Source organism: Somniosus microcephalus, chromosome 8 (genome assembly GCF_052327205.1).
Source record: "Somniosus microcephalus isolate GS21.2 chromosome 8, FLI_Smic_1.0, whole genome shotgun sequence".
Taxonomy (NCBI): Eukaryota; Metazoa; Chordata; class Chondrichthyes; order Squaliformes; family Somniosidae; genus Somniosus; species Somniosus microcephalus.
The window spans coordinates 200026325-200049539 of NC_140994.1; the positions used below are offsets into that span (position 1 = coordinate 200026325).

General features: G+C 46.7%; 1 protein-coding gene across 9 annotated transcripts in view; it reads left to right on the forward strand.

Annotated features, from left to right (window-relative positions):
* Window positions 1-23215, forward strand: part of LOC147114045 (kelch-like protein 3) — a 250403-nt gene that overhangs the window by 186558 nt on the left and 40630 nt on the right. For all 9 annotated transcript variants that reach the window (XM_085995589.1, XM_085995588.1, XM_085995584.1 and 6 more), the window contains one exon: window positions 12304-12421. In XM_085995589.1, the coding sequence (XP_085851715.1) occupies window positions 12304-12421 (118 nt within the window). The remainder of the gene's footprint in view (window positions 1-12303; window positions 12422-23215) is intronic.

A 23215-nucleotide genomic window follows, 5' to 3' on the forward strand; every position in this document is an offset into this window, starting at 1 on the left:
TGGAAGACAAAGAGCTTGATTGGCCTGGCTGGCACCACGTTCCTAGGTCAGCAATATTACTGTCATATCCTGAATGACGGTGCCAAGTTCTCTCAAAGTGCCAGTCTTGTAGCTGGCCTCAGTGCAGTTTTTAGAAGCTTTTGAATTCCAGTCACAGAAGTGCAGAGCAAGGATACCAGTGCTGTAGTCTTAATTCCCCATTTGACTGAAGGCTTGTGGAGTAGATCCAGGCTGATACTTCAGTGCCGTACTCTGAGATGCTGTACTATTGGTGGTGCCATCTTTTGGATGAAACGTTAAACCGAAGCCCCATCTGCCCACTTGGGTGGAAGTAAAAGATCACATGGCACTATTTGAAAAGGAGGAATCCTGGCCAATGTCTGTCCCATAAACAACATTAAAACAAATGATCTGGTCATCTTTGCTGTTTGCAGGACCTTGCTGTGTGCAAATTGGCTGCCGCGTTTCACTCTATTACAACAGTGACTACACTTCAAAAGTACTTAATTGGCTGTAAAGCACTTTGGAATGTCTTGAGGTTGTGAAAGGTGCTATATAAATATACTATGCTCCTGTTTATAAAACAAAAATTATAATGGCCTTTTTTGTGACTTTATCTACCTGTACACTCACTTTCAGGGAATTATGTATATATTTTATATTTGTGCAGGGGTTTACATAATGCCAAATATACTTCAGAACAAGTTTGAGTACAGGCTGTAGGCACTAGGCACTTGGTCTAAGCGTTAAACAAAGCTTTAATCAACTGTTTTACAACATGGAGGTCTGGTTGTGTCCTTCACTAGTTCCGGTTAAGAATGTCCTGCGCAAGCTGGGCCCGTGCCCGAGTATTTATACTCTCCCTGGACAGCACCACCTGTAGGCCGCTCAGTATTATTTCATAAGTCTTTCTTTCATGAATGACTGATTCATGTCAGGCTGTATTTGAGAAATCTGGGAAGACTGGTTGTTTTGGCCTCTGTAGAATATTGGTAGACATGTGAAAGCAAGTCTTTAGCCTTCTCCATGGCAACATGTTTCTGAAAGGGGGAAAAAAAAGCTTGAACAATGGAATAAAAACAAATCAGAATTTTGATTTCTTTTGTATTTGTAGGACTTTTTTGGGGGAAGGTTAAATTTAAATATGTTTGGCTAAAAAAACTAATCCAAGTTACTGAAGAAAACTCATCAGCAGAAGCAACACAATGAATATGGAAATAGTCTCACTTTGAATCTCTCTGGCTCACTTAAATGTTAATAGCGAGAGTAGTTTTGAGCTTTCCTCTGGGAGATAGCCTGAACGCATGTCACTTGAGACACATACATTTTCAACAAACATATGTTTAAACCTATGTTCCAGGATGAGGAGTCTGTCATTCCAAATGATTATGCTATTCAGTCCTTCATTACCATTGTATGATTTAGTGATATGCACTATTAAAAGCTGCAAGATCAGGTGGCGATGTAGTATATTGTGTGACATCGCCAATGTACAGCGGTGGAGAATTGTATGACATTAGTTCATGCTCGTGAATTAATCTCCGATGGGCTGTTCAGAGGATTGTTGAGTTGAGTGGAGGTGGGAGGAGGAAAGGAAACCTAAAATGGGGAGATAATCAAACCTGCTATTGTCTTGACCCTGCATTTGCTCAGGGGACCCTGGGGACCGATGAACTCGCCTCACAATGAATTGTGAGTTCTCTCTTCTACACATGCACAGGAAAGATGATGTACAATGCATCTAAAATGAAACCCTGCATGAGCAGCATGAACAGATGCCTGAAACACTAATCCTCTGCGCAAAACACAGATGATTGGTAACTATGGCATTGTGCTGTATAGGACTGTTGTAGTTGGTGCCCCAGTAAGAGTTGACACCTTTAGATAAGAGTAGAAATCAGCAGAAAAAGGAGAGAAAATACGAAATAGAATGTTGTTTGTGGGTTAAGCAGCTTTCTCCGTGCACATGCTGCTGTCCAACTTGGTGAACTGATTCTGCTGTTTTATATGCTGCAGTAAGGTTTATTCTTTGTTGGTTTCTCTTTTTTGAAAAATAAGCTCTATGCTGTCCTATCGTGTAATGGTGTAGCCCAGTGTAGTATTGAGCTATACAAACCAGAAGGATCCTGGGTTTGAACTGAGTTAGGTGATCTCAGCCAGAATGATGGTAAGGATTGCATAATTAGCCTTAGTAACTCCGAGAGCAAAATTGGGAAGTCAGCCAGGGTTCCCAATCCTGGACTCTGATTTTAACTCTGGGCGGGTGGGTAGCGGGATAATAGAGTCATAGAGTTATACAGCACAGAAAGAGGCCCATCGTGTCTGCGCTGGCCATTAAGCTCTATCTATTCTAATCCCATTTTCCAGCACTTGGTCCGTAGCCTTGTATGCTATGGCATTTCAAGTGCTTGTCTAAATACTTCTTGAATGTTGTGAGGGTTCCTGCCTCTACCACCCTTTCAGGCAGTGAGTTCCAGATTCCAACCACCCTCTGGGTGAAAAGGTTTTTCCTCAAATCCCCTCTAAACCTCCTGCCCCTTACCTTGAAACTATGCCCCCTGGCTACTGACCCCTCTACTAAGGGGAAAAGTTCCTTTCTATCTACCCTATCTATGCCCCTCATAATTTTGTACTCCTCAATCAGGTCCCCCCTCAGCCTTCTCTGCTCTAAGGAAAACAACCCCAGCCTGTCCAGTCTCTCGTCATAGCTGAAGCGCTCTAGCCCAGGTAACATCCTGGTGAATCTCCTCTGCAGCCTCTCCAATGCAATCACATCCTTCCTATAGTGTGGCGACCAGAACTGCACACAGTATTCCAGCTGTGGCCTAACTAGCATTTTGTACAGCTCCATCATAACCTCCCTGCACTTATATTCTATGCCTCGGCTAATGAAGGCACGTATTCCATATGCCTTTTTAACCACCTTACCTACCTGTCCTGCTGCCTTCAGGGATCTATGTACATGCACACCAAGGTCCCTCTGATCCTCTGTCCTTCCTAGGGTCCTACCATTCATTGTGTATTCCCTTGCCTTGTTAGTCCTCCCAAAATGCATCACCTCACACTTTTCAGGGTTAAATTCCATTTACCACTGTTCTGCCTATCTGACCAACCTGTCTATATCATCCTGTAGCCTGAGGGTTCCCTCTTCGCTATTTACCACTCCACCAATTTTCGTGTAATTTGCGAACTTACTGATCATACCTCCTACATTCATATCTAAATCATGAATGTACACCAGAAACAGCAGAGGACCCAGCACCGATCCCTGCGGTACACCACTGTACACAGGCGTCCAGTCACAAACAACCTTCGACCATCACCCTCTGCCTCCTGCCACTAAGCCAATTTTGGATCCAATGTGCCAAATTGCCCTGTATCCCATGGGCTCTTACCTTCTTGACCAGTCTCCCATGTGGGACTTTGTCAGAAGCCTTACTGAAGTCCATGTAGACTACATCAACTGCACTACCCTCATCCACACACCTAGTCACCCCCTCAAAAAATTCAATCAAATTGGTTAGACGTGATCTTCTTGACAAAGCCACGCTGACTACCCTTGATTAATTCTTGCCTCTCCAAGTGGAGACTAATTTTGTCCCTCAGAATTTTTCCCAGTAATTTCCCTACCACTGATGTTAGGCTCACTGGCCTGTAATTCCCTGGTTTATCCCTACTCCCCTTCTTGAACAATGGTACTACGTTAGCTGTTCTCCAGTCATCTGGCACCTCCCCTGTGGCCAGAGAGGTTCTGAAAATTTGTGTCAGAGCCCCTGCAATCTCCTCCCTTGCCTCACACAGCAACCTGGGATACATCTCGTCTGGGCCTGGGGATTTATCCACTTTTAAGCCCGCTAAAACCGCTAGTACCTCATTCCTCTCGATACTAATTTGTTCAAGTATATCTCAATCCACCTGCCTGATTTCTATGCCTGCATCGTCCTTCTCCATAGTGAACACAGATGCAAAATATTCATTTAAAACCTCACCTACATCTTCCGGCTCTACACAGATTGCCACTTTTTGGTCCCTAATGGGCGCTACTCTTTCCCTGGTTATCCTCTTGCCCTTAATATACTTATAAAACACTTTAGGATTTTCCTTTTTATTTTGCCCGCCAGTGTTTTTTCATGCCCCCTCTTCGCTCTCCTAATTTCTTTTTTAAGTTCCCCCCTGCACTTTCTATACTCCTCTAGGGCTTCCACTGTTTTTAGTCCTTTGTATCTGCCAAAAGCCTCCCTTTTTTTCCTAATCCATTCTTGTGTATATCCCTTGACATCCGAAGTTCCCTGGGGTTGTTGGTCCCACCCTTGACCTTTACAGGAACATGTTAGTGTTGTACTCTCTCTATTTCCTTTCTGAAAGACTCCCACTGCTCTGAAGTGGATTTTCCTACAAGTAGCTGACCCCAGTCCACTTTGGCCAGATCCTGCCTTATCATATTAAAATTGGCCTTCCCCCAATTTAGAACCTTTATTTCCAGTCCATCTTTGTCCTTTTCCATGACTGCCTTAAATCTCACCAAATTATGGTCACTGTCACCAAAATGCTCTCCTACTGACACTTCTACCACTTGCCCGGCTACATTCCCTAGAATTAGGTCCAGTACCGCCCCCTCTCTTGTAGGACTTTCTACATGCTGGCTGAAAAAGCTCTCCTGGATGCACTTTAAGAATTCCGCACCCTCTAAGCCTTTCACACTCTGACTATCCCAGTTAATACTGGGGAAGTTGAAATCCCCTACTATTATTACCCTATTATTTCTACACTTGTCTGAGATTTGCCTACATATCTGTTCCTCTATCTCCCCCTGACTGACTGGGGGTTTATAGTACACTCCCAGCAAAGTGCTTGCTCCCTTTTTGTTTTTAAGTTCTACCCATATGGCCTCATTAGAGGAACCTGCTAAGATATCATCCCTCCTTACAGCAGTAATTGACTCCTTGATTAATGTTGCGACACCCCCTCTGTCTCACCTAAAGATTCTATACCCCGGAATATTGAGCTGCCAGTCTTGCCCCTCCCTCAACCATGTCTCTGTGATAGCAACAATATCATACTCCCATGTGTTCATCAACACCTTCAATTCATCTGCCTTACTCGCTAGACTCCTTGCATTAAAATAAATGCCATCCAGCCTTGCCATACTTCCTTGTGCCGTTACATGTTTGCTCTGCCTTCCAGGCTGACTTGTTTTTTCCTCTCTATTTGGCTGTGCGTCACCCCCTACTATAACTCCACTCCGTATCCCAACCCCCTGCCAAGTTAGTTTAAACGCGCCCCCCCCCCCCCCCCCCAAACTGTACTATCAAACCTCCCTGCAAGGATGTTGGTCCCGTTCCAGTTCAGGTGCAACCCGTCCGACTTGTACAGGTCCCACCTTCCCCAGAAGCAGACCCAGTGATCCAGGAAACGAAAGCCCTCCCTCCTGCACCAACTCTTTAGACATGCATTCATCTGCTCTATACTCCTATTCCTATACTCACTAGCATGTGGCACCAGGAGTAATCCAGAGATTACAACCTTTGAGGTCCAGCTTTTTAATCTGCTACCTAGCTCCCTAAATTCTTGTTGCAGGACCTCATCCCTCTTTCTACCCATGTCGTTGGTACCAATGTTAGCCACGACCTCTGACTGTTTGCCCTCCCCCTTCAGAATGCTCTGCAGCCATTCAGTGACATCCTTGACCCTGGCACCAGGGAGGCAACATACCATCCTGGAATCACGTCTGCCGCCACAGAAACGTCTGGCTGTGCCCCTTACGATAGAATCCCCTATCAATATTGCTCTCCCACTCTTTTTCCTCCCCTCCTGTGCAGCTGAGCCACGGACTTGGCTCTTGCTGCATTCCCCTGAGAAACCATCTCCCCCCAGCAGTATCCAAAAAGGAAAATCTGTTGGCGAGGGAGATTGACCCAGGGGACTCCTGCACTACCTTCCTAGTTCTTTTACTCTGGCGGTCACCCATTTCCTGTCTGCTTGAAACTCCAAAGAACAGGCTCGAAGTACTTTCAACTCCCTGTCCTCATTAGAATCCTACGGGCAGGTTTCCCACCAATTTGCTTACACCACAGGAAACCCGTCCACTTTGGCAGTTCAGCCTGGGACCTATTCAAAGTGGAAATGCACCTCTTTAAGCGAGGTTTCATTCTCTGACTGATTTTTGCCATTGGAGTGTTGGAGAAAGAAACTAATTAGCATGGCACGGAGAGGTTGGACAGTAACAAATGACAGGCTTCACAATAATATGTGTTTTTTTGAGGTTCATGAAGGGTACAAGTAATTGTCAGACATCCTGTTCAGAAAAGCCCCTGCCTCAAAATGTCCTATTCTGACTGCCAAGCCCCAGGTTCTCCTGAAGACCCGCTGGAGATCCTGTTGGAAGCGGTCAGGGCAAGGGGGGAAGATCCCTTTTCAGCCAGTGGGAGAAGGATCCTAAAAAACGTAGCCAACCAGGTATACAGAGAGATTGCTGAGATTGTTGGCTCCAGGAGCATCACCCCCAGGAACTGGATGCAGTGCAGGAAGTGCTTTAATGACCCCACAGGAGTAACTAGTGATTACAGCCTTTTTTCTACATCTCTCTCAATAACAACAGCCCCTTTCCTCCCTCCCCAGAATTCTCGGCAATTCCCTCTTCTCCATCACATCCTTCGTCACCCAGCCCCAAGCGCACACTATACCACCTCTCATTCTCATTACAAACACACATGGTAGAAGTGGAAAAGGTAGAAGCAATGGAAGGGGTGAAAATTGATAGACAGGATGTACTGGAAAGGCTGGGTATGCTTAGAGTGGACAAGTCGCCTGGTCCAGATGGCTTGCATCCCAGGTTGCTAAGGGAATTGGGGGAGGAGATAGTGGAAGGGCTTTCCATAATTTCCCAATCTTCCCTAGATGCGGGGGAGGTGCCTGAGGATTTGAAAGTGGCAAATGTGACGCCATTGTTCAAGAAAGGGTGCAAGGACAATCCTAGTAACTACAGGCCGGTCAGTTTAACATCAGTGGTGGGTAAAGTTTTAGAAACAATAATCAAGAAAAAAATGAGTGGGCACTTGGAGAGGTTTAAGCTAATTAAGGAGAGCCAACACGGATTTGTAAAAGGCAGATCATGTTTGACTAATCTAATTGAATTTTTTGATGTAGTAAGAGAGAGGATTGATGAAGGGAAAATGCAATGGATGTTGTCTACATGGATTGTTGGAAGGCGTTGGACAAAGTACCACATAGAAGGCTGGTTACCAAAATTGAGGCTCATGGAATAGGTGGGTCAGTGGCAGCTTGGATAAGGAATTGGCTTAAGGACAGAAAACAGCGAGTTGTGGTAAATGGCTTTTTTAGACTGGAGGGTGGTAGACAGTGGTGTTCCCCAAGGGTCAGTGCTGGGGCCACTGCTTTTTTTGATATATATAAATGACCTGGATATTTCTAAATTTGCCGGACACCAAACTTGAGGGTGTGGCAAACAGTGAGGATAATACCAATCGACTGCAATATGACATAGAAAGGCTAGCGGAATGGGCAGACAAGTGACAGATGGAATTTAATACAGAGAAGTGTGAGGTGATGCATTTTGGCAAAAGGAACAGGGAGAGGTAATATACACTTAATGGCACAGTTTTAAAGAGTGTGCAGGGACAGAGGGACCTGGGAGTTAATGTGCATAGGTCCCTGAAGGTGGCAGGACATATTGAGAGAGTGGTTAACAAAGCATATGGGATCTTGGGCTTCATAACTGGAGGTATTGAGTACAAAAGTAGAGAAGTTATGCTGAACCTTTATAAAGCACTGGTTAGGCCACAACTGGAATATTGCGTCCAGTTCTGGTCACCACACTTTAGGAAGGATGTGAAGGCCCTTGAGAGGGTGCAGAGGAGATTTACCAGAATGGTTCCGGGAATGGGGGATCTTAACGACAAGGACAGGTTGGAGAAGCTGGATTCGTTTTCATTAGAGCAAAGGAGGTTGAAGGGTGATTTGATAGAGGTGTACAAGATTATGACATGTTTGGATAGGCTAGACGGGGAAAGGCTGTTCCCACTAGTTGATGGTACAAGGACTAGGGGACACAGATTTAAGGGTTTGGGCAAGAGATACAGGGGGGATGTGAGGAAAAACTTTTTTACGCAGCAAGTGGTGATGACCTGGAATTCGCTGCCGACGGAAGTGGTGGAAGCGGAGACACTCAATGTTTTCAAGGGGAAACGGGATAGGCACTTGAGGGAAATAAACTTGCAGGACTACAGGGTAGAGCGGGGGAATGGGACTGATTGGATTGCTCTACAGAGAGCTGGCATGGACTCGATGGGCCGAATGGCCTCCTTCTGTGTCGTTATGACTCTGACACTTCTTCCTTGCTCCCTTCACAGCAGCCACTAGCAGCATTCTGTTCTCACATGGAAGCCTTTGCAGAATCATCAATTTCTCTCATGGTTACTTCCTCACTACACATTCCAGATACATGAAAACTTCCCCGTCCTGATTCCTTCTCCTCTTTCAGCCTATGCACAACAAGCACCAGCCCCATGCATCTACACACTCCTTTGTAGGAGACCCTCATTAATTCTTGCCCTATCTCTCTGCAGAACAAAGCACACAGCACCAGAGAGGAGTAAGGCTGGGGCAGGACCAGCCAACATCATGATCTCTCCAAGCTGAAGTAGCAAATGCTGGAAAACAGTGGACCCTCCAAAACTGTTGGAATAGGACATTTGGAGGCGGGGGCTTTTCTGAACAAGATGTCTGACTATTACTTGCACCCTTCATGAACCTTAAAAAAAAAAACACATTATTTTGAAGCCTGTCATTTGTTACTGCCCAGCCTCTCCGTGCCATCCTAACTTTCTTCTCTTTCCTCTAGGTCCTTCTCAGCAGCCACAGCCCCCTGAAGGCGACACCTCAGAGGAGGAGAATCATTTTGAGAAGGCACAATCACACGCTACATCACTTCCAAGCACCATCACAGAGACTGGCATCGCAACTGGGTTAGCGAGTGAGTTAGGAATGTCTGCATGTGGTGATCCACTCAGCACGAGTGAGCAACAGCCAGTACTGGTGACTGGGACAGACCAGGAGACAGCGTGCCAGAGGCGAGGTCCTCTTGCATCTCTGCTGAGGAGGACAGAGATGAGGACGTCAGGGGCCTGTAATGAGAAAGAAACTGCTTGTTTTACACTGTCAGATATTGTAAGGCTTGCTAAGGAGTTTTGCCACCGTGGCTGAGAGTATGGAGGATTTCTCTTCTGGTCTATATGGTTGGCATCAGCATCCTTCACTCCATTTTGGAGAGTGTAGCCACATCCAGGGACGCTGCAGCCTGGCCCTCACAACAGGAATCAATATTCATAACATTTGCAGCTTTGGTGGAAGCTCAAATGGCTCTGGGCTCTACCTTTGCAAGGCAGGGCTCCACCTTGGACAGATTGGTAAAGCAAATAGGGGCTTTCTAATGCATCACTTGCCCTCTAGTTTACTCTCCCACAGATCAATGGAAGTAATGAGCCCCAGTGCCATGGCAGTGGCAAAATGGGAGTAGCACATGTTGCCATCTTGCAGGCTGTCAGCACATCTGCTTCCTCGCCACCCAGTCAGCCACGGTGCCAGAAGTGCTGCAGTCTACATTTGGGCCCTCTGAGGCACAAGTTCCCAGCCCCGAGAATGTCGAGAGTCCCCACGTGAGCAATAGCAGCCTTCCAGCACTTCTGCTGAAGCCACTGGGGGAGCACCTCGTAGGAGTAGCAGAGCTAGTAAACCTTCTTTCAAGAAAAGCACTGGATTGATCACTTGGGTGACAAAATGATTCACTATAATAATGTTTTTGAAATTAAAATCATCACCATTATCATGTTTGGCACTTTGGTTGAAAGTTTATTTTCCTTGCAGCTTTTTGGCCTGCATTGTCAGAATATCATTGATGTAGAGGTTGTATGAACAGTTTCAATGTTCTTTAATGCAGAATTAAGGGAGTAGTGAAGGGGTAACAAAGACTGTTAATGCTCAGGGTTTTTTTCTAACTTTTCAGGGGTTTGAGAAGGTCACCAAAAGTGCTGCTCTATCAACTGCTCCCTGGGCCTCTAGCTGCAATGTGTTCTGCTGGCCCTTCTTGTGACTTTCCCTTTCCTTCATCCAATTCTTCCTCGTCTTTTGTTGCTGTGTCTCCTCCAACTCCAATCCTCTTTGCATTGCCAGGCTGTGCAGAATGCAGCAAACGACAGTGATGTAGTGACTTTGTCTGAGCCATATTGTAGGGTGCCTGTAGAGTGATCAAGGCACCTGAACCATGCTTCAAATTGCCAATGGTATGCTCAATGATGTTCTCGGTGTACCTGTGCTTGGGTGTGGTGAGGCTGTGATGGGGAGTCATCAGCCATGTGTGTAGGGAGGTATCTCTTGGCCCCTAGCAGCATTCCTGACATTCCATGATGGGTGGAAAAGTGGGGGAATGAATGAGTGTCACTGAATGAAGGCTTTGTGGCAGCTGCCAGCAAAGCTGGCATACACTTGCATTTTCAGTGGTGATCACACACCAGTTGAACATTTTTGGAGTGGAAGCTTTTCCTGGTGACAAAAGCTGCTGATTCACCTTCTGCTGCCCTAATAGCTACTTGAGTGCTGACTATTATGCCCAGAACACGAGGCAAGTCGGTCATGGCTGCAAACCCAGAGCACGCTCATTCTGTCTGTTTGTGTCCATTGGGAAGATATTGTACTGTTTTGTTCTGGCAAGATGAAGTCAAGCCTCCTGATGCACTGCTCTTCACAGATAGCCAAGAAACAATCTCTTGAGACCGATAGACCCTGTGGACTGGATAATATCTTCTATGAGCAGCTCACCTGACCATCTTCTAACAGGCCTACCTGCTACTTGTCCTGGTTGTTGAAGCTGCTGTTGCAGATCCTATAACTGTTTGCTTCTTTCTTTGCATGGACAAAGGCAGCACCCATGATGAGCGTTGAGTGTGAGGGTAAGTTAGGGTGGGGGGGAAAAATCAGAAAGAAGCAAACTGTAAGCTTGGAACTGCCTTGGGAATACACTGCTCATAATGGCACACAGATTGAATGACTTGACTGCCAGCGAGTGAGTGCCCCTTTAAATCCAGCTTCTAGTCAACTCAGCTGGTTTGTGAAACCAATTCTGCTAAGTTTTACTCAGTGGGTTTGCCACCTGACCCACCCCATTTTAATCACATCGGGGTGATAATGATGCCATAGGACCCCGATTTGAATTGATTCATGAGGCAGCTGCCTGTTTTTGGCAGGTGTATTTACCACCTGAGTCCGCTCCGGTGGTAAGTCAATTTTCACCCAGGGCCTGTGTGAAACACTTCTTTTGTGAAGTACATTCATGCCACAAAACTTGGAATTTTTTTCACTTGAGTTCCTTGTGGCTGAATTTGCTGTCGCTGAACTCAGATCTACTTACGTGAGATGCAACCTAGACACCAAGTACGTAAGGGCACACAATGCAGACTCCAGGAACATGGGAATACACAGTCCAGACACCAGAGACAAGTGTTGTTGAGCTCTCTGTGCCTCCCTCTCTCTGGGGGACCTGAGCTTTCTCTGGGTCTCCCTCTCCTTGAATGCTGAATCACAATGCACTTCAAAATGTCAAAAATAAAATCCATGCCCCAAAACTCTGCCCCCAGAAGGAAACTTATCATCAGAGTTCACTTACTCCTTCAAAAATTGCACTTTTATGTACTTTAGTTTTTCTCCCTCATAATACAACTGATGGAATATTGGGTATAGCTGCAGCTTAAGTCATAACAATTTCATTTCCCATTGTAACTACTTTCTGTATGCCATACATGAGCCAACTGGATGTCGGACATGAGGTAATAAAAACTCTGAAATCCATTGGGGGGGGGAAAAAAGGAATTTAACTTGGTCAGTTGCCTTGAAGTAGAGGCCTTGGTCATTGGCCTTTATTCAGGGTTATTTTTTAGTTGTCAGCTTTTTGTGAGGTTCCATCAGCTTTTTTGAAGCTGTTAATCAGCTTTTCTGAGTTTTGCAGATTGTTGGCATATATGACGGAACTGTGCTGGAAAACATGGCTGTTGGATCCCTGCTGATTTAAGGTGGAAGTTAGATAGAATCAGGGGGCCTTGTCTCACTTGTGTGAGCACCTAACTCATGAACCAAGAAGTCAGAATTGTGGCAGATATTGTATCAGGTTTTAAGACCTCAATTTTGGAGGTCCCTTTCAACACCAGCACTGAAGAAATCAAATTATTTCCACAACCAAGAAGCTATGCTGATAATATTTGAGTTGTAACACAGATCTGCTGTTCTTGGTTGCAGGTTATGATAGTGGTTGGTGGTCAGGCACCTAAAGCTATACGAAGTGTGGAGTGTTATGACTTTAAAGAAGATCGTTGGAATCAAGTAGCAGAGCTGCCTTCCAGAAGATGCAGAGCAGGTAAATACAGTTACTTTCATTATATCTAGAGTTTTGTTCAGTTTAGAGCAACAAGTGCAATGACTTTAGCAAGTAATTTTATTCAGTGTTGTCACTAGGTATATTTACTTGTCTTGGTATAAGTATATTGTAAGTATATAAGTATATTATAACAAACGACTGCATGGACCTGTTGGGCCGAATGGCCTGTTTCTGTGCTGTAAATGCTTTGTAATGTTGTCAGCTTGGCTCAGTTGACAGCATGTTTACTTCTAGGCCAGAGCCTTGTTCAGAATTTTTAGCTGATAATGGCAATTAACGTATAGTACTGAGGGAGTGCTGCACTGTTGGATGTGCCATCATTCAGATGAGAATTTGGGGGAGAAATTCAGTTGGATGCGCCACCCGTTAGCGCCTTAAGAGGGCGATAAGTGGGGCGCGAACCAGCTAGCGCCCGGGCGCGGCGATACCTGCGCCTCTTGCGAAATTGAGCGGACATTTAGCGGCGGCGCTAAACCGCAATGCCCGCTCAGCTGCACACACAGATCCTGACGTCATTTCAGAGTGCAATGCCCTTGGGGTGTCCCGGACCAGAAATTCAGTGGCGTCCCCCTCCTTTCCGCCTGTCGCTCCCAACGACAGGTTGACTGGAACGGTTCCCAGTCGCTGTGGGGCTTGGGGGGGGGGGGGGGGCGCACTATTTAAAGGGGGCTCTTCCTGGCTTCTTTGTGGTAGCCATTTTTAGACCACTCCTTCTGAGAGAGAGGGAGATTTGCAGAGAAACAAAGGGGGAGAGATTTCTGCATTGAGTCAGCGCTCGCTGAGGTACTTTTGGCTTCTGACCAGAACTTTGTAGTTGCTTTGTTTTTTCACCGGCATAACTTTGAGTGGCCACATAGGGGGCTGCAATGGAAGGGAACGTCGGGCTCCTCCATTACATTGAGAGGGCACAGACGCAGAGTGAGAGTGCCAATCATGGCCAGACGGAGGAGGGCCAACAGGCGTCGGCACACGAGACCTTATGCTCCCAGGGTTTTCCGCCAACAGTTTTCATACATCAATATGTCTGAGGAGCAGTGTTTTCGGAGGCTGCGATTCAGCAAGGAGGTGGTCACTGAGCTCTGCCATCTGCTTCAGCCAGATCTGCAGCCTCAACTGAGGAGCAGGACGTCTCTATCGGTGGCAGTGAAGGTAACAGTGGCGCTCAACTTCTATGCCACCGGCTCCTTTCGATCCACTACTGGGGACATTGCCAATATCTCCCAGTTCGCGGTGCATTGCTGCATCCGCCAAGTCACGAATGCCCTCTTTAAAAGGAGACGACAGTACAGCTCCTTCCCCATGACCCCGGACAAGTAGCAAGAGCGCACAATGGGCTTTGCAAGAATAGCGGGCTTCCCCATGGTCCAGGGCGCCATTGACTTCACGCATGTGGCTTTGCGGGCGCCGCAAGAGAATGCTGAGGATTTCCGCAACCGAAAGGGGTTCCATTCGTTGAACATCCAGTTGGTCTGTGACCACAGACAGCTGATACTTGCTGTCAATGCCCGCTTTCCAGGCAGCAGCCGCGACGCCTTCATCCTGCGCCAGACTTCTGTGGCAGACCTTTTCGAGGCCCCGGCTCACCCAGGAGGCTGGCTTCTCTGGGACAAGGGCTATCCTCTGTGCACCTGGCTGATGACCCCGCTCCGTTTGCCCAGCACCCCTGCTGAAGAACGATACAATGCGAGCCATCAAGATACCTGGAACATCGTTGAGCACACATTTGGCGTGCTCAAGCAATGGTTCTGCTGTCTGGACCATTCCGGAGGAGCCCTTCAGTACTCACCTGAGTGAGTCTCCCACTTTGATGTGTGCTGCATACTGCCTAACCTGGCAATCCTCCGGACTCAGCCACTGCCACCAGACATTGGAGCACCAGCAGAGGAAGAGGAGCAGCAGCACCAAGACGGGAGGGAGGCACAAAGTGCAAGGGCCGTCCGTCAGCGGCTTATAGCAAGTCGCTTCTAGGCCCCCTCTGAGGGAATGGCTTCTGCCATTCAAAGAACATAAATGGAACCGTGCCGCAACCCCTAAGCCGGTCAAGGCAACAATTAGTTCAAAGAGCAAACGTGCACATTCTGAATAAAGTCACTTCTTTATTTAACAAACTGTGTGCCCTTCCCGCATGACAAAGTAATAGAGAGAAACCCAAAAAAAAACAGTCAGTCACATAACTGGCTCTCACAACCTGGAGACAATGACCAAAACAGTAACAAAAATATGACCACGATCCTCGGCCTTCAATAAAACAATTAACAACATTTTGCCACACCTCCTACTTTTTGCCCTTCGAGGGTGATCTGCTTCGCTTGCGAGATTGGCCCCTTCCCACCCTGCAGCTCCTCCGCAATGGGACCCCAGTGGCTGGACAATCCTTGCCTGTGCTGCACCGACGTCCTGGACAATCCTTATCTGTGCTGTGCTGAAGTCCTGGAGACTCCTTGCCTGTGCTGTGCCGAAGTCCTGGACACTCCTTGCCAGTGACTCAATGGAATCTGGCATCCTTGCCACTGCAGCCATGAGCTCAGTGTGCCTGTACTCCGCCTGGGCGCTCATTTCAGCGAGGAGCCGCACCTCTTCTGCGCTCACTGTAGCAGGACTCGAGGCCAGACTCTCCCTCCGGGGAGAAGGCCGCCGATGGGCCCCGGAGCTTCACCCTCCTCAGACCATTCCCCCCTGCTCCCCTCCAGGGAAGACGTGTCCCCATTATGGCCATGGGCTGCCTCGGGTGAGGGTGGCACTGATGGTCCGGCTTCCTCCTCGTTGTCTCCTTCAGAATCACTCACAGTGGCAGCTTGAGGGCCCGCCTCCTCACCTGGTGAATCAGCATCTGAAAGCAGGGAGGTACAAGAGTGGCTTTAGCGTGAGGACAGGGTGGCAGCAAGGGAGGCATGAGTGCTGCAATGTACTGATTTGGTTCGAAAGTGGCAAAGGATGCTGGTGTGAGGAACAAGTGGAAGGAGAGAGGTCAAAAAGGTGATGACCTTACCGTTGCTGTCCATAACGGGGTCGGCATCTCCAGTGGCGACGGGGCCAATCATCCGGCCTGCCATAATCCGTTGGACTCGCTGCTCCAGATCAGTCAGGGCTTGAAGGTGAGGCCGGCCTCTCCCGGTCCATTGCTGCTGCCTCCTGTTATGCGCCAGCTTGCCCGGCAAGAGAAAGGATGGGCTCCGAGTACAGTGTACAGCCCTGATCTTGGCTGCAATGCCTTCCATGGTCGAATAGCCCTTAGTGTGTAAAGTGCTGAACGTGCGTGTGAGTTTCCTGAAAGGGCCATAGGTGTTGGATGAGGGCTGGGCATTGGGGCTTTCAGGACCCTTTGGCCATAAAGTGAGGTCGACATGCAAGGATGAGGAGGATTCTGAAAAGGGCACTCACCCTGACGACCCGAGTGAGGTCGTTGAACTTCTTCCTGCATTGCACAGGGGTCCTAGGCACCATGCTGCTGGAGGTCACTCTGTGAGCCACCTCCCTCCAAGCTTTTCGATAGTCGCTGGGCAGCGGCCTCCTGCCACTGTCCGGGTACAGGAGAGATCGCCTGCGCTCCACCGCGCCAACCAGAACCTCCAAGGCCCCCTCGCTGAACCGCTGCGCCTGGCCCTCTTCGTGGTCCTTGGCTTAAGTATGTGGCAACGGGTCTGTCCAGGCCGAGATTCAGGGCTCCGATGCGCAGGGTGTGGCTGCAATTCAAGATCGACTCTCCCCTTTAAGAGCTGACCGGCGCCAGCGTGTCTGTGTGCAATCGCTAACTGGCCGCACCTGCGCTGCACCCGCCCTCGGAGATAGCGCCTCGCTCCTCCGGCTTAGCGCCTTAAGACAGTCATGCAGCGCCTGTTTTGGCGCTCCAAGCACCTCCTGGGGCGAAGGAGGCCAATTTACCAGTAGGTGGCGATAATTTGCGCCGGGCGCTAAATTTCGCGCTCGGCCAATACTTAACGCCCCAAACGGGGCGATGCCGAATTTCTCCCCCATTATACTTCAATATACTTCATTTATATGGTGCCTTGTCAGTGGTTGTAATTGTTATGAAGGTTAACTCCATTTGGAACTTTTGAATGCACATATAAGTTTGATACTTCTGCATGTAGGAAAAGTTTATTTTTTACATGTCCATTTTCAATAAAATTCTGATGAAAGAATTTCCTTATGTGGTTTAAATAATCTGATTAATAGGTAATGTTAGAAAATGTAAAAAGTGCAAGAAGCTTTTCAGTCTGTTTCTTCACACAGATGATACACAATTTGTGTTTGAAAGGTCTCTTCCCAATTTATTCAGAAGATTGAGAGTTGAAGCTCTAATTCAGGAATCTAGGCTGACACTACAGTACAGTACTGAAAGTGCTGCATTGTTGGAAGTGCTATTTGCGATAAGATGTTAACCAAGACTCCATCTGACTCTAACAGAGAGTAGACAAGGGTAATGCAGTAGATGTAGCTTGTCTAGATTTCCAAAAGGCCTTCAATAAGGTGCCACATAATAGACTAATGAATAAGGTCAGAGCATGTGGAGGCAGGGTACAAGTAGCAGAATGATTAGCTAGTTGGCTGCAAGACAGAAAGCAGAGAGTAGGGGTAAAGGGTAGCTGTTCAGAGTGACAGAAAATAGAAAGTGGGGTCACATAAGGATCAGTGCTAGGACCGCTGTTGTTCTCTCTTTATATTAATGATTTAGACTTTAGAATCAAAAACACAATTTCTAAATTTGCGGATGACACCAAATTTAGGGGAATAGTCAATACTGAGGAGGACTGCAACGAATTACAAGACGACATTAACACACCTGCAAAATGGGCATATAATTGGCAAATGAATTTCAACACAGATAAGTGAAGTATTACATTTTGGTAAGAAAAATAAGGAGGTCACATATTACTTGGAAAATAAGTATCTAAATGGGGTAGAGGAGCAAAGGGATCTGGGAGTACAAATACCCGAATCACTAAAACATAGAAACATAGAAGTTAGGAGCAGGAGTAGGCCATTCGGCCCCTCGAGCCTGTTCTGCCATTTAACGAGATCATGGCTGATCATCCAAATTCAGTACCCTGTCCCTGCTTTCTCCCCATATCCCTTAATCCTTTTAGCCTTAAGAAATATATCTAACTCCTTCTTGAATATATTTAATGAATTGGCCTCAACTGCCTTGTGTGGTAGAGAATTTCACAGGTTCACTACTCTCTGGGTGAAGAAATTCCTCCTCATCTCAGTCTTAAATGGCTTACCCCTTATCCTTAGACTGTGACCCCTGGTTCTGGACTCCCCCGCCATCGGGAACATCCTTCCTGCATCTAGTCTGTCTAGTCCTGTTAGAATTTTATAAGTTTCAATGAGATCCCCTCTCATTCTTCTAAACTCTAGTGAATATAAGCCTAATCGACCCAATCTCTCCTTATACGTCATTCCTGCCATCCCAGGTATCCGTCTGGTGAACCTTCGCTGCACTCTCTCCATGGCAAGAACATCCTTCCTCAGATAAGGCGACCAAAACTGCACACAATACTCAAGGTGTGGTCTCACCAAGGCCCTGTACAACTGCAGCAAGACACCTTTGCTCCTGTACTCAAATCCTCTCGCTATGAAGGCCAACATACCATTTGCCTTCTTAACCGCCTGCTGTACCTGCATGCTTGCCTTCAGCGACTGGTGCACAAGGACACCCAGGTCTCGTTGCACTTCCCCTTTTCCCAATCTATTGCCGTTCAGATAATAATCTGTCGTCTTGTTTTTGCCACCAAAGTGGATAACCTCGCATTTATCCACATTGGGCAGATGCATGGCAAATGCAGTATAATCACCCAACCTGTCCAAATCACACTGGAGTTTCTCGGCATCCTCCTCATAGCACACATGCCCACCCAGCTTTGTGTCGTCTGCAAACTTGGAGATATTACATCTAGTTCCCTCGCCTGGATCATTTATATATATTGTGAATAGCTGGGGTCCTAGCATCGATCCCTGCGGTACCCCACTAGTCACTGCCTGCCACTCGAAAAAAGACCCGTTTATCCCAACTCTCTGCATTCTGTCTGCCAACCAGTTCTCTATCCAAGGCAGTACCTTACCCCCAATCCCATGTGCTTTAATTTTGCATGCTAATCTCGTACGCGGGACCTTATCGAAAGCCTCCTGAAAGTCCAAATACACCACATCCACAGGTTCTCCCTTATCTATTTTACCAGTTACATCCTCAAAAAAATTCAAGTAGACAAGCATGATTTACCTTTTGTAAATCCATGTTGACTTTGTCTGATCCTGTCACTGTTTTCCAAGTGCTCTGTTATTACATCTTTTATAATGGATTTTTCCCACTACCAATGTCAGGCTTACCGGTCTATAATTCACCATTTTCTCTCTACCACCTTTTTTAAATAGTGGGGTTACATTAGCTACCCTCCAATCCATGGGAACTGTTTCAGAGTCTATCAAATTTTGGAAGATTACCAGCAATGCATCTACTATTTCTAGGGCCACTTCCTTAAGTACGCTAGGATGTAGATTATCAGGCCCTGGGGATTTATCGGCCTTCAATCCCGTCAATCTCTCTAACACCATTTCCCTTCAAATACTGATTTCATTTAATTCCTCCCTCTCATTAGACCCTATGTTCCCCGACATATCTCGGAGGTTATTTGTGTCCTCCTTTGTGAAGACAGAACTAAAGTATGTATTTCATTGGTCAGCCATTTCTTTGTTCCCCATTATAAATTCCCTTAATTCTGACTGCAAGGGACCTCGCTTGACTTCACCAATCTTTGCAAAAGCTTCTATAGATATGTGAAGAGACAGTCAGTTTTTATGTTCCCTGAAAGCTTACTCTCGTAATCTATTTTCCCCCTCTTAATTAATCCCTTTGTCCTCCTTTGCTGAATCCAAAACTGCTCCCAATCCTCAGGTTTGCTGCTTTTTCTGGCCAAATTATATGTCCTCTCCTTGGATCTTATGCTATCCCTAATTTCCCTTGTTAGTCACGGTTGAGTCACCTTTTTTGTTTTATTTTTATGCCAAACAGGGATGAACAAATTCTGTAGTTCATCCATGCGATCTTTAAATGTTTGCCATTGCCTATCCACCATCAACCCTTTAAGTAATGTTCCCCAATCCATCCTAGCCAACTCGTGCGTCATACCATCGTAGTTTCCTTTATTTAAATTCAGGACCCTAGTCTCTGAGTCAACTACTTCACTATCCATTTTAATGAAGAATTCGATCATTTTATGATCGCTCCTCCCCAAGGGGCCTCGCACAACAAGATTGCTAATTAATCCTTTCTCATTACATAATACCCAGTCTAAGATGGCCTGATCTCTAGTTGGTTCCTCGACATATTGGTCCAGGAAACCATCCCTTATACACTCTAGGAATACCTCCTCCACAGTATTGTTACTAATTTGGATAGCCCAATCTATATGTAGATTAAAGTCACCCATGATAACTGCTGTGCCCTTATTGCACGCGTCTCTAATTTCCCGTTTAATGCCCTCCCCAACCTGAGCATTACTGTTTGGGGGTCTGTATACAACTCCCACTAACGTTTTCTGCCACTTGGTATTTTTCAGCTCTGCGCATACAGATTCCACATCATCAGAGCTAATATCCTTCCTTACTATTGTGTTAATCTCCTCTTTAACCAGCAATGCTACCCTACCTCCTTTTTCTTTTTTCCTGTCCTTCCTGAATATTGAATACCCCTGGATGTTGAATTCCCAGTCTTCACAGAAATCACAGAAACCCCACAGTGCAGATAGAGGCCATTTCGGCCCATCGAGCCTGCACCGACACATATCCCACCCGATCCCCGTAACCCCTACACCAACACATGTCCCACCCTATCCCCGTAACCCCACGTATTTAATCCCCCTAACACTAAGGGTCAATTTATCATAGCCAATCAACCTAACCCGCACATCTTTGGACTGTGGGAGGAAACCGGAGCACCCGGAGGAAACTCACGCAAACACGGGGAGAATGTGCAAACTCCACACAGACAGTCACCCGAGGCCGGATTCGAACCCGGGTCCCTGGCGCTGTGAGGCAACAGTGCTAACCACTATGCCACCGTGCTATGGTCACCCTGGAGCCATGTCTCCGTAATCCCAATTATATCATACCCGTTTACATCTATTTGCGCAGCTAAATCATCCACCTTATTACGAATGCTCCTTGCATTAAGACACAAAACCTTCAGGCTTGATTTTTTAACACACTCAGTCGTTTTAGAATTATTATTTACTGTGGCCCTGTTTGATTTATACCCTTGATTTCTCTGCCTTCCACTTTTGCTTTTCTTCTTCCTGTCTTTTGTTTCTATCCTTGCTTCCCTTTCCATTGTCTCCCTGCACAGGTTCCCAACCCCCTGCCATTTTAGTTTAAACCCTCCCCAACAGCACTAGCGAACACTCCCCCCTAGGGCATCGGTTCCGGTCCCACCCAGGTGCAAATCGCCCAGTTTGTACTGGTCCCACCTCCCCCCAGAACCGGTTCCAATGTCCCAGGAATTTGAATCTCTCCCCCTTGCACCATTCCTCTAGCAACGTATTCATCTGAAATATCCTTCTATATCAACTCTGACTAGCACGTGGCGCTGGTAGCAATCCTGAGATTACTACCTTTTGAGGTCCTATTTTTTAATTTACCTCCTAACTCCCTATATTCAGCTTTTAGGACCTCATCCCGTTTTTTACCTATATTGTTGGTACCTATATGCACCATGACAACTGGCTGTTCACCCTCCCCCTCCAGAATGCCCCGCAGCCGGCCGAGACATCTTTAACCCTTGCACCAGGGAGGCAACATACCATCCTGGAGTCTCGTTTGCGGCCGCAGAAACGCCTATCCCCCTTACAATAGAATCCCTGTCACTAGAGCTCCCCTGCTCTTTTTCCTCCTGTCCTGTGCAGCAGGACCACCCATGGTGCCAGGAAGTTGGCTGCTGCTGCCTTCCCCTGATAAGCTGTCTCCCTCAACAATATCCAAAGTGGTATATCTGTTTGAAAGGGGGATGGCCACAGGGGACCCCTGCACTACCTGTCTACGTCTACTACTCTGCCTGGTGGTCACCCATTCCCTTCCTGCCTGTGCAGCCTTTACCTGTGGTGTGACCAACTCCCTAAATGTGCTATCCACGATGTCCTCAGCATCGCGAATGCTCCAGTATTTATCCATTCGCAGCTCCAGCACCGCAATACGGTCTGTCAGTAGCTGCAGCTGGATACACTTTCCGCACACATGGTCGTCAGGGACACAGGAAGTCTCTCTGATTTCCCACATAGTGCAGGAGGAGCATGCCACGGGGCTGAGCTGTGCTGCCATGACTTACCCTTTAATTAATTCAAATTAAATTAAATCAAATCAATACCACTAATTACACTACAATTAAATGATATACTCAAGGGCCCTTGTTTACTAGCACTCCCCGCTACACAACAGAGACCCTAGAAACTATAAACCACAAAAATTAAGTTTGGAAAAAAGTGAGCAAGAGAGAAATACTCACCAACCAATCAGTTACCTGCTTTCTGGTGACGTCATACTTCGATTACTTTTTACTTCTCGCTGCTGCCAGCGTGTCTGTGTGCAATCGCTAACTGGCCACATCTGCCGCTCTCTCTCTCCCCGCTCCTTAACTCCTCGGTCTCTGCACTCAGTCTCCACCCAGGGCCGCTCGCGACGCTTATTTCTAGAGGGATAGAATTGTGAAGTAGAGAAGGTACGCTAAACTTGTATTGAACCTTGGTTAGGCCACATTTGGATTACTGTGTACAGTTCTGGTTGCCATATTATAAAAAGGATATAGAGGTACTGGAGAGGGTGCCTCTGTATCCTAATGTTGTGCCAGTGCACTACTTGTCTAATGCTATTAATTCATCTCCAGTTACTCCTATCACTGGCAGACCTGACAACATTAGTTCTCTTCATTTTACATGCTCTGTAAGAATGTAGCCCAGCTCGATAAATTCTGGGGAAATTGTATGCTGAACATGGACATAAAAATGTTGTCATGATGTTGCAGATAGGTGATGCCATATTTGGTCCCCTACCCTGTGCTGTGTAGTAAAAATCCTCTGGGTCTGCACAATTGAGTAGTTTATTTTTCCTCAGCCAAAGATTCTGCTCCTTGTGTTCGACTTTTCATTGCTGAAGTTTGAGAAAGTCTACAGAATCTCCATAGGACTAGGTTACATTAATGAGACAAAGTATAAAACATCCTGTGTTCCTCTATTTGGCTTGTCTGGGTCTTTGTGTTTCTTTTCGGGGATCTCCGGAACCTATGATGTTGGCATTGGAAAATTAATCTCCAGAAAATATCATACTAGGCTGTTCTTTTTAGGACAAACATGCAAAAGAAAGAAAAACTATTATCTTTATGTTGTATATTAACATCTATTGCTCCCAAGACAACCACAGCAAGTAAAGAGGGCAAAAGAACGTTGGCGTACACTAAATTGAGACACAAATTGGAACTTTGGAGAGAGGGTGCTGCAGCTGAGTTGCACTGTACACCTTTCAGCACTGACCCATACATTACATCAAAGTCAGACTAAATGTCTCACTAATTTAATCAGTATGTCCGCGCACACACCTGCTAAGGGCATTAACTATAGTGCAAAATACAATGGCCCTGAAATTAGATCGGGGGCTTGCCGCACGTGCAAGCCCCCGATCTGCACTCACCCTGCGCGCCGACATCTGAAGCCCGGGCCTGCTTGCATTTCCTTTCACAGGCCCGGTTCAGCTGTCGGTGTGCTGTGCTAACCTGATCCAGCGGCGTAG